Consider the following 12,388-nt stretch of genomic DNA (forward strand, 5'->3'; position numbering starts at 1 on the left):
TTGCCCTTTGGAAAAAATCCCATCTATAATAAATTTTTATTATCCACTCTCTTTTTCTGTCAATCAACAAGCATTTACTCAGCCTCTGCTACATGTTTAGCCCTGAGGTTGGTAGTGGGTGGAGGCACCCAATTTATTTAGTCTTTATTGAGTGCCAGGCCGCAGAAGGCTTATATTTCACCTAAAGAAAACACTGGCCTCATGGAATACTAAGTGCACCAGTAGAGAGTCTATATTCTGTATCTGCGTGGAATCCGTGGCATCCTTGGGCATGCTGAGCTAGAGACGACTAGGAGGAGGACGGGTCACGAGGACGGAAGAAGTAAATCAGAGAGAAGGACAGGAATACATTTCAGACAAGGACACCACATTTGTGTTTGTTTTGAAGACCGTAAGTAGCCTGGACTGACTCACAAAGCCCGACAATAGGGAGTCACTGAAGGTTTATTTACAAGATGAACAAAATGTTTACATTCAGTTTTGGAATGGCTGGAAAGGAATGGTAATTAGACTGGAGACCTCAAACTGGGTAAGTGGAGGATATAGTCGATTTGGCAGTGGTGTAGTTCCAGGGAAAGAAAACTGGGTTAAATGAGACAAACCATGCAAAGAGGGCTTGATGAAAAAATGGTAGGACAGATAAGTGGAAATTTCCAGTGGGCAAATGGAGATTTTATTTATTTATTTATTTGTTTGTTTGTTTGTTTGTTTATACACACATGTGTGTGTATGTTTATGTATATATATGTATATGTGTACATATATGAGAAAGAGTTATGAGGCTTGAGGTGATATTTGAGGCAAGAGAATAGGGTGCTCTTCGAAAAGTAGCACCTAGCTTCCGTTTAAAGGAAAAGGGATGCACACAGTTACATAAATGGATGATGATTTGATAAAATGGTAGAGTTGAAGGGACTTTGCAAAAATCTTGCCCAACTCAGTCACTTTAAGGATAAAGAAACTGCGGTTCGGAGAGCATCAGTGATCAGCCAGTGGTCCACAGCGTTCAGAAAATGAAAGATCTGTGGCAGGAGACCAAGTTCTCAGATTCTCGGTTTTTGTCCTTTCTCACAGTTCTAAACTGGAGACCAGGAAATGGCTGTGTGCAAGGTGAATGCTAATTAATATTGACCACCAGGATGAAATTGGCAATCGTGAGCTTCTAAATTGGGGTAAAATAAACAAGAGTCAAGGAATTCTTTATCTTCTAACATAGGTCAATAAGAAACACCAACAAAAGCAGAACCAGGGGGAAAAAAAGCGTTAAATGAAACAATCCTTTAAATGAGGGCAGATTAATGATTTCAAAGGCTGGAAAATCACCCCCCCCACCCCCCTTTTTTTTTTTTTCAGTATAAGCAGGTAGTAGAAAAAATCAGATTCAAACATTCCATTTCTGGTGGATTCATCCTGCTCCTTCTCAGTGCAGACTGGCACGTGAAGTGGACCAGAAGAAAAATTTGATTGCGCCGCCAAACTCCTGGGTCGTGAGCTGTGCTTCCGTAATTTGCAATATCTCCATCAAAAAACAATTGAATCTGAAGAGCTAGAAACGCGTGCTGCATGAAAGACTTCTGATTACAGCACCCACTCCCAGGCTCAGAAAACAAACACTTCTCTAAATGATCCAAACCCCTTATGAACTTATCATCTCTACTGGTGCCTCGGCCGGTGTTCGAACTGAAATTGCCACTTAAACCTGCCCCCGTAGTTCAACGTACTGAGCGCACGAGATGGGAGAATTAATTACCCACTCGAGCCGTGTTTCTCTACCAAACATGGGAATATGGCGGGGTGGGCACTTGATGGTGAGTGTCTGATAGTATTGAGTTTCTTCGTTCTCATTGGATTCCTGGCTCAGAAAGGAAGTGAAATACATGCGGTATTGGGAACTTTTGTCCTTATTTAGAACCCTTCAGTGCTTTCAGCAAGATGGAACTGGGACCTGCCTTTTCTGTCAGATGGATATGCCTCTGATGATCTCTCTGTGAGGAAGGAGGGTTAAGCCAGATTCCAGAGTAAATGTGTTTCTCTCAAGAGCTGCAAGGCTTCCAGCAGTTCAGGGAAACTGCTTCCCTATGTCCCCACATCACAGAGGCACCGATGCTGTTGTAAGATGGGCAGGGGCTAAGGGACCAAAATAGATGAGCTCGGTTCTTAATAAAGCATCTTTGAACGAGTCATGTTACAAATTTGAGACTTTTCTAATGACTATGTATCCTTAAAATTTTTCAAATTCCTCTGCATTTGAGAAATAATTATCTCAGTTCTAATTTTGTGATTGGAATCTCACTGTTCAGTCACGTACTATTTGTGGGACCTTGGATAAGAGGAAGAGGCTTAAACTCTGTTCCTCAGTTTCTTCATATGTAAAATGAGGATACTAATAGCTTCTACTCCACACTGTACATATGGCACTATGTGCCATATATACATAGAGCACTTCAATATAAAGAACTAAGCCCAATGCCTAGTATATTAAATGCTCAGTAAATGCAACTGATTATTAGCCCCTGTTCTTACTTGATTAGGCTAACTGGTGGTATAGCGACCTAATGGTTTCTTTAAAAACCAACAAACAGGGGCACCTGGGTGGCTCAGTGGGTTAAAGTCTCTGCCTTCAGCTCCAGTCATGATCCCAGGGTCCAGGGATTGAGCCCCGAATCGGGCTCTCTGCTCAGCAGGGAGCCTGCTTCCTCTTCTCTCTCTCTGCCTGCCTCTCTACCTACTTGTGATCTCCATCTGTCAAATAAATAAGTAGAATCTTTAAAAAGAAATTAAAACAAACAAACAAAAAAAAACAGCTCTTAGGGGCGCCTGGGTGGCTCAGTGGGTTAAGCCGCTGCCTTCGGCTCAGGTCATGATCTCGGGGTGCTGGGATCGAGTCCCGCATCGGGCTCTCTGCTCAGCAGGGAGCCTGCTTCCTCCTCTCTCTCTGCATGCCTCTCTGCCTACTTGTAATCTCTTTCTGTCAAATGAATGAATAAAATCTTTAAAAAAAAAAAAAGCTCTTAGATTTATTTTTTGTTTTGTTTTTGAATTAGTTTCACCTGATTATTTTCTTTCTTGCAATGAGTTTAATTTCCATTTGATCTTGTTTGGTACTATGTTTAGAACTATAATTTTTGTCTGAATATGGTCATAGTCATCTTTTATGTAGTAATTTGATCACAGTTTAGGTATTCTGAAATTTCAGTTTCGGTTTCAATAAAGAATTTCAAAATTATGAGAGGTTGGCTTTTTTTCTTTTCTATTTTGGTTATTAAACTAAAGCCTTTTTTGTTCTTTAATTGGACATAAGAGAATGCAGTCTTCACTTTTATTGGGCATGGAGCCCAATGTGGGGTCTGAACTCACAACCCTGAGATCAGACTCTGAGCCAAGATCAAGAGTCAGACGCTAACCGACTGAGACACCCAGGCACCCCTCCATTACTTCTAATTTTGAAATGCATGGAGATTCTCCCTGGCACCCAAATTAAGGACAGCTTCAAAATGTTTCAGGGGAACTAGAAGATATAATCTCTGTAGTTTGGATATAGAATTAAATATTTATGCTTTAGTGATTATTCCCATGGGGTCATTATTTGTTTGCAGATTTTATTCATCACAGGCAAGTTAGTGATTATATTTTTGTTTCTCTTTGCATTTTCAGACACTTGCTTTATGTATCTTGCTGCTGGCTAGAGGGAATTGCTCACATACACTCACTTTCAGTTTCATATTTTATATCTGGTTAAATAATTCTTTACATTACATTCTTTTTGTCTAAATAACTGGTAGTTTCTGTATCCCGACAGAATCCTAGCTCAGTGGTTAATGGCAGGTGATGCAGCAAGCAGAGTTGGGGCAAAGAGGGGGTACAGACCGTCTGCCTCACCATTGGTCAGGGACTGACACTGGGGCAGTTTGGCCATTGTCCACAAATGGCTAACACATTCACCTTGCTCATTGTCATCTCAGCCCACAGGAGTAGGGGAAGTGCACAGGGCAGGCAAGCACAGATGGTCTACAGGTATCATTCACTACTTCTGCTCACATCCCATTGGAGAGCATTCCACTGAAGTCACAAACCCATACTCTGTGAGAGATAATAGAATGTGTGATACATCTGAGTAGCCATATATGCCCAGCTATAATTCTGTTACTATGGAAGTGGAGAATGGATTTTGATGGACGTCTAGCAATTTCTGCCATGATGATGCTTTGTATCATTTGTATTCTAGTTACAGATTTTTTTTTTTTTTTTTTTTTTTTTTACTTTTAATTAAAGGTTGTCTGACAGTAAGTGGAGAGCACACAGTTATAAGGGATCTTGGACTGTCATTTTGTTTTCTGTCTTATGCTTTATGGTCAATTTTCTGAACATCACCTCTCCTACCTGGCACCTTGTGGTAATTTAAAATTACCTGCATTTCAAATTGTAAACTTTAAAAAAAAGCCCTTAATTTATTGATTTATTAACTTTAAAAAATGAAGTGAATAATATTCCTTGCTGTGGAAAACAAGGAAATTAGCTCATTAGTACTTCCTTCTCAGCCACTACTGAGTTTTGTCAGCCAGCTCTAGGCTTTTTGTCCCAGCCCATAATTACATCATTTTAAATTGCTAAGTTTTTCTTTCAAGTCACCTTTACATTCTTTTCTGTGACTGTAAATTGTATTGTTGTTACTATTGATACTTTAATGGATTAATCATTTATGAGTAGTTCTTACATATTTATTATGTTTTCTCCATTACTGCACTATTCACATTGATTCTCTTGGTTGACTGGATTTAGTCAAGTATTATTTTCAAGAAAGATTCACGGTGTTATGATTTCTGAGTTACTGTGTATTGAAGAATTCTTTGCCTTTACAACTGGCCAGGAAAAAAAGTCTTAGATCACACTTACTGAGTTGAGCCCTAGAAGATTATGGGTTTTGGGGTCTTAACTTCTCCAAGATGTTTCAATGTTGCTCACTTTGTATCAAATTTTTCTGGAACATGAAGTGTTCTCTTTACCTGCAGATTTAGTTCTTTATTTAGGGAAAACTTTATATCATTGAGTTTTTTTCTTCTGTGTCAATGTAGCCTTCTGTACTGATGGATACCAGTTTTATTTATGTTGGATCAACCTTGTCCACCTCCATCTCTATCCTATTCCATCAGCATTTACTCTGATTATCTCTCTTATGAAATACCACATCAGAGACCTCTCCATAACCACAGGAAAACTAATGATGTTTGTCACTCGTTCCCTCCCCGTCCTGTCTCATTTTTCTTCACAGCATTCATTACTATGTGTCACCCATGTTCCCAACACCAACTAGACTATAAACTCCATGAGAGGAAATTTGTCTTTTTTCCCCCAATTACCATGCCAGAACAGTGTCCAGCGTAGAGTTGATATTCAGCACTTGACTGAATTATCTTGTTTTCCTTGTCAGTCAGCAATTCAGTTTTTAGCTATGTCTATTTTGTTCTTTGCTGTTTCTAATTTGTGAAACCTGTTGCCTCAACTCTATTTTTCTTTCTTATTGTATTGCCTTGTCTTTGCTTTCTTCTTTCGCCAATTCCTTTTCTCTTTATTTTTGAGTATAGGGCATTTGTTGTGGAGGGAGTCTATTCAGAATGAGTTCTATATCTATTCTTTTATCCTGTAGTATTTTTACATCTTTTACAAGCAGCTTCTTTCCATCTTTCTTGAGATTGGCACAGCAATTTTGCGGGTACCCAGATGCAGTGTCGGTGGTCTTCTGAACTTCTTCCCAATCTGAACGCTTTCCTTTTGTTCTCTTCTAGCTATTTCCAGCTGAGTCCCTCCTTCTCTGGCAATAATACGTAAGCTCCAAAGTTTGCCCTGTTTAAAGGAACAGTCTCATACTACAAGCCACTGTCCTTGGAAACAGGATACTCTTGATTAGGAAGAGTGAATTCAGGTCTCATAGTGTTAAAACAAGACTTCAGAGAAAAAAAAAAAGATAGTCGTCAAATCCAATCACCACTGCCCATAAGCCCCTTCTCAGGCAACAGGACAAGGTCTGCAGTACCTATTGACAGACCATCTATTGTTAGTAGATAATTGTTTCTAGGGGATTGTGGTCACCCTTGCTCCTTATCTACCCCATCCCACATGAAAAATAAAAACAGCCACTCTCAATAGTAATTTCCTTCCTTGGAGAGCACAATTGTGGCAGTGCTCAGGTAAGGTGCCCAGTTAAGAGGGCAACCGGGGGCTGAAATCCAGCTTATTCTTGGCTCTCTGAGCCATGTGTCCTGCTATAGGATTGTATCTGTTCAGTAAAAGGACATTTTTCTTAGCACAAAGGTGCCTGACTCTGTGCCCACAGGGCTGAGTGTGCCCAGAAAGGCTGCCTTTTTCTAACTCACACAGATGTCATGTGGGCTGGCAGTGGCCTTGCTGGAGAATAGTGCCAATGGTGGTATATGTGGAGGGGGAAGGAATTCTACGCTGGAAGGACACTGTCTTTTTCCCCTAGACGCTGACTCAACACTCATCTGGTTCCCTCAAAATGCATTAGGTTTTTCATAATTTATCTACTGCCTTGTCCTCGCCCTGTACAGCTTCTGGGAGGCCAGAATATGAACAGGAGCCAAATATGAATCCAATGAGCCTTTTGTCTTCCTGTGCTTTATAGAGTTTTTGGTAGGGGATTGTATTGCTTCATCTGAATACTGCTGGTTTTGTTTTGCTGATCCTTCCTCCCTCGTTTTTCATTCATGTTTTTAGTTTCTGAAATAGAGTAGTTTTATGATCTGGCTGCATACTACCATGCTACTTCCAGCCTCTCCTTGATTTAAACATGGTCTCTCTGTGCTGCTATAACTGGGTAGTCAAACTGTGTTGACTTCTCTGCTTTTATACGCCATCTATTTAATATGCATGCTCATGAAGGGCAACAAGCACGTCTGAACCTACTCTTTATAGAGTTGTGGCAAAAAGCTAAATTTATTCAGGTGTCCTATAAATGTTATTTCGTGTCCATAAGGTACCGTAAGTTTATCACATATTGAAGATGACATCAAGATGATCCCACACTCTGATTTTTTTAGATTGAAATATGACTTTTTCAGACTTAAATAAAATATAAGGAAATCTGGAAAACACCATGTTTCTTAAAATGATAGCTCTGGAAATGTAGTTGAATTTGATATTTAGTCAGGAGTTTCCAACAGACGTTGCTTGTACAATAAACTTACACAGTGAATCTGCCATTGTGATAGAGGAAGTTTTAAATCAGATTTAAATCTTGTCATGCCTGGATAAATGTGCTAATATTTTCAGTCAGTCCCTAGTACAGCTGTTAAAATATTTTAGCTCTGTAGGCCAAATGGGACTTTTAAAATTCATATGAGTTCTGTGTTCTAATTCTTATTATGTTCTGCTTTCCTAGTTGGAAAACAGACATTGGCTTCTGTAGAGGTGTACATCAAGGTTTACACATCTTTCAGTACAATAAATTTTGAATCTCATCAAAACACAAAGTTGGTATGTATGTCACAGATCCTGAATGCCTTAGCAGCATGGGAAAACCAGAATCCTGCATATATAGCATTTAAGCAGCAAACTAAAACTCAGGCAGGAAATATATTGGCATTTGATGTTTGATTTCAATAAAGGCAGTGACAGGTTTCTGGCAATTTTGCCTAGCTTATCAGACTTCTTAAAAATTCTTAAAAATACAACATAGTTTACTTTCCTCTAGATTTCAGCAAATACTAAATATTTCAAGGGCTTTTTTTTCCTTTCTATTTCCAGTTTCTCCAGCTATGAAGCATCAGTCTTCAATTCTCCATGGGCTTCAAGTTTAAGTTTTTTTAATGCTTGTTTTGGAAACTAGGTTCATTACCATGTTTTCATAAACTCTCTTAATTTATCAAGTAATTGTCTTCTTTGTCATATCCCTCTCCTTAAGATGTTCTATAAGGTCAGATTTTTTACCTCATTCTTCCCATGTTTGCCAACCAGTTTGTGTATGATTTCTTATGTAAGATCCAGGCAGTACACCTCAAAGTTATGAGAAATGTGCTTCACTCTGCAGATTTTTCCATGCGCTCACAGAACCATGTATTTTTTTTTTTAATTTTTTATTTTTTATAAACATATATTTTTTATATACATATATTTTTAAAACCTGGTGATTCACAGAACCATGTATTTGATATCAATTTGACTTGTTACTAAAGCCACTTGTCCTATGTTTCTTAGATCCTTTCAAGACTATGGAATGGGCTGCCTCCTTTATGTAACAAGTTTGACTTCTTAGGTGAAACTCCATAATAAGTGGATATCTTCATATTATGGTGATACTCTATAATAAGACTGGTCAGAAAAATGACTCTCCTTTGGTCCATGGCTCAAACTAATGGGCTGTACTGTAACACTCAGTAAGGATTCATAAAACCTAAACATTTAATCCATTTTCTATTTTTCTTAAAGTCTGCTTAAGTGAATTTCATAGCAAAATATGTGTAAGAGTAGATACCACAGATTTTCTTCCACTCTATCTACAGATCAATTAAGCTGAAAATATTCAGGAGTAATAGACTTAATATTGTGAACAGGAGAATAAAAAGTGTGTCCAGATATACTCATTAATTCAGGTAAAAAACGTAATGATTTTCAATTTTTTTTTTTATTAGTACAAACTAGGTTAATAGTCCATACTTCTGAACAATCTTACACGTGCCATATTTTTAGTAAGAGCTCAAAGAAAATGTTTGATCAGGTATAGATTACACTGTATTTTAGCCCAACCCCTAAGGTCAGCAAAAATACAAAGCCACAGTCATGTTTACAAGGTAAAAATTGTACAACAGCTCTGTATACTAAAATATTACCAACAACACAGTATCTGAAAATCAAAACATTAGCTGGCAGATTTGTTTTTATGATTTTAATATTTTTTCTAGTATGACAATGCCACTAAGTTAAGTTCACCATTCTTTCTCTATCTTCTCATTTCCTGTATGCACTTCTAACTGGCAAATTCATTTTAATAGCAGTAAGTTGGGAATTTATTCCAAAGAACAAAGATTCATTTCGATGAGTTATTTGATCATAAAACATGCAATGGTGAACTTTTAATTCATTAGCCATTTCTATTGTTCAGTAAAGATTATTATAGTTGGCATAATAATCATGAGAAATTTTTTCCACCTAGTTAAAGCATTTCTTACCATTAGATTGACTATGGCATGCAAGAGGTCCAGTAACTGCCAAGGGTATGCCAACCACCTCAGCAACAAAATCAATCCATACATAAATGGCAGCCTGAACTAAGCTTCAACACAAAACTTAACACACTGCTAGAAAATGTGTCTCAATTGAGCCTCTCACACCTTCCTCACTAACTAACCAGACATGGGTCATCGTTGCTTGGTTTGACTTCTCCTTCTAGCAGCAAATTCATCACAACCTTTGTCAAATAGCTGCATGTTCCTCTTTTTCCCAGTGGGGGAGTGTTATAAAAGGAAGTCATGTCGTCCTACAAAGGAAAACAGTAAGCGAGTTGTTTGATTTTTGTTTGTAAAGAGTTGACAGGTAAAATCAGTGTCAGCCTAGGGGGAAAAATAAATTCGCAGAAAGATTTCCTCATGGAAAATAGAACCTTCTTGAGGTTTTCTTTCATTTTCCTAAGGCATCTTCTCAGCATATAAAACAAAGACAGACATTTTTAGTATTCTCCTCTTTGCTGATAATTTTTATTTACTTAGGGAACCTTTTTAAGATGAGCATAAAATATTAAACAGAGAGCCTGGAAGGGACTATATTAGATAGTATACACAGCACCAATGTAGCCTGTTATGTATTCCCATCCTCCCCAGAATTTAATTTTATAGCCTTCTGGAATCTATGGCTCCTCTCTGGTAAAACACATTTTAACTGCTAACTATGTAAAGGAAATTGATATCTTCCCAAGTTTTCTTTTTAGTCAGAGCTTCATAGCTGAACTGACTAGTAATTAACTAAAAAGCACCACTAATTTCTCGAGTAAGTCAGACTTCTCCCTGCTCCTCAAGTACTCCATTTTGCACTCTATAAATCTGTTTTGTAAGTTAAACGGTAAGAGATTAGGGATATTTTGAAGAGTTGAGACAATTAAAAAAAAAAAAGCTTTTTTCTCTACTTACTTGTTTTTCAACTTCCTTTAGTCGACTCTCATCTTTTTGAAATTCATGAAATGCTTCTTTTACCAGTTTGTCTAGATCTACTTTGTCTTGAAATTCTAGCTCAGGGTTTCTTTCCAGTACAATGGATACAACCATTAGTAACTAGAAGAGACAGACGTTGAAAGCCAATTATATGAACCATAAAAGCAACACAGTCTGGACATGCTTTCATTCTTTACTCAGATTGATGGATGACCCTTGAATTCTAAAGTGTGTTCTATACAATGATTGACTATGATCATTGTGAATGGAATCTTTCTAATCTTGCAAATTAGTAGGACAAGTTCTGTTTGGAAACCACACATTTTTTTCATTGTGTATATCTTTGTAGCTGTGCAGAAATGTTTTAGGTCACTTAAATGAAATAAGAAAAATGGTTTCCCAGTCCTGTCAACAGTACACTGTGCTCTCTTTGCCCAAGGTGTCTGAACTTTCTGGCCTTTGGGCATTAATCCTTGTTGGCAAGACACCAAAACCAGTGTCCAGTGGAGCATAGCCTGCCCTACGAGAGGTGGTAGGCAACAAAGCTAAAGAAGGCAGGTGAGTTCAGTGGAGACTCCGGATCTAGGCTCATGATCAAATGACTTGGAACCCAGGACTCCAAAATGAGTATAATTCTGCGACATTATAGTGTTTCTCAGGTAATGGTTATGTTTTAAAAAATACACCTAGCCCTGATCTCTTTACGGTCTGAGTACTACTTGGTCTGCATATCTTAGTTTAATGCATCATCCTATTGTTTGGCTATCTCATACATTTGACCTAGGTAGTAACTTCTACTTTAGATGACAAACTGCTATACACAAAGATTGTGTCTGAGTATACAATGCTTGGTAAGACTTAACCGACGATAATTAGGACTCCTTCTTTGTACATGAAACAGGAAAAAAGACTTCATAATTCCCAGTCTGGAAATCTTCCTGACTGTACTCTCTCTAAATGCTTCCAAAACAGAACATGAAAAAAAAACAAAGGAAACACTTCCAGAAAAAATACAGGTGTCACAACGTGGGAGACGTTGGAGATGGCTTTAGCCAGGAGAATTGAAGTTTTGCTCTAGTTCTAAGAAAATTTCTTCTGCAAGGGGACCCTCACTTGGTCAACAAGAAGGACCTCCATGTTCATTGTAGGTCCTAAATGATGGGCACTAGACACTGAATGGCTAACAGCTAAGAAAGGCATTCACCCTTCCAATAATCCCATCTCTTCCTAACCCCAGGCTGCCTCATTCCCACATGCTATGTAACTGGCTGATATTGTCTCTAAATCCTGGCACAGCTAAGGTACGACTGAATCTCACTCAACTCTGACTGGATTTCAGGTGCCAGATCCAGCACTTACTGAGAGCTTCTGCCTCACCCAAACATATTACCCATCTACAAGAAGCACAGTCTGATGGAGTCATCCCCAAGGAAAGAGAAAAAGTGAAGATGTACTACATGTTAAATCCATTCATTATGGGGATTCTCTCCATATTTGGCATAATGTTTTAAAATGGCAAAAGAGCACGGGTATACACCATGCATGTATGTGTATATTTTAGCATTTAACTTTATATAAAATGATACAGCACAAAATTACATGTCTTCTCTAGAGGTTCAGAGAGGTGTTTGGAATGATGCCCCTCAAAATATCAACACTGATGATCTATTGCTAGTGGGTATGGAGAAATTTTTCAGCTTTCTTTTCTATAATTTTCTAAACTATTAAAATTTTCTACAATAGTCATGTGTTATTTCTATAAATAGAAAAAAATGAAATTAAAACAAACAGGAAAAAGCCACTTGCTCTGTTTTTTAAGTTAATGCATGTTAATGCACTTGCCACTGAGGGGTAACTGAAAAAGCTGGGCAGTCTTTCCACCCTGAAGGATTTAAGATGTTTGAATTATTTATGCACCTTGGCTTGGGTCAAGGATGGCTATATTGTCTAAGACTCAACTAGAGGAGATCCAGGTTGGGTAAAGAGTGGAATTCCTGGTCTCCCTTGAGAAATGTGCTTTGTGTTAGTGTTCAGAGAACAGACAGAAAGCACTTTTGAAACAATCTGCATTTCTAGATACAAACCTCCACAACAATCTGTCTGTACTTTGGCTGGTCAATATTTCCCAACATGTCTTCAACAAGGAGAGAGAAATTCATCTCATACATGGTCATATCTGACAGGGTTGGTTGCTGAAAAAAATAACCCAATATTAACATGCTGCATTGTTA

At 38.1% G+C, this 12,388-nt stretch overlaps 1 protein-coding gene across 1 annotated transcript in view; it reads right to left on the reverse strand.

The window, feature by feature from the left end:
* Positions 1 to 8,623: 8,623 nt before the first annotated feature.
* Positions 8,624 to 12,388, reverse strand: part of PHKB (phosphorylase kinase regulatory subunit beta) — a 238,868-nt gene continuing 235,103 nt past the window's right edge. The window contains exons 30-32 of the mRNA XM_059152026.1: positions 12,242 to 12,349; positions 10,137 to 10,277; positions 8,624 to 9,490 (exon numbers count right to left, since the gene is read on the reverse strand). Of these exons, the coding sequence (XP_059008009.1) occupies positions 9,353 to 9,490; positions 10,137 to 10,277; positions 12,242 to 12,349 (387 nt within the window). The 3' untranslated portion in view covers positions 8,624 to 9,352. The remainder of the gene's footprint in view (positions 9,491 to 10,136; positions 10,278 to 12,241; positions 12,350 to 12,388) is intronic.

This window comes from Mustela lutreola, chromosome 16 (assembly GCF_030435805.1).
Source record: "Mustela lutreola isolate mMusLut2 chromosome 16, mMusLut2.pri, whole genome shotgun sequence".
Lineage (NCBI taxonomy): Eukaryota > Metazoa > Chordata > Mammalia > Carnivora > Mustelidae > Mustela > Mustela lutreola.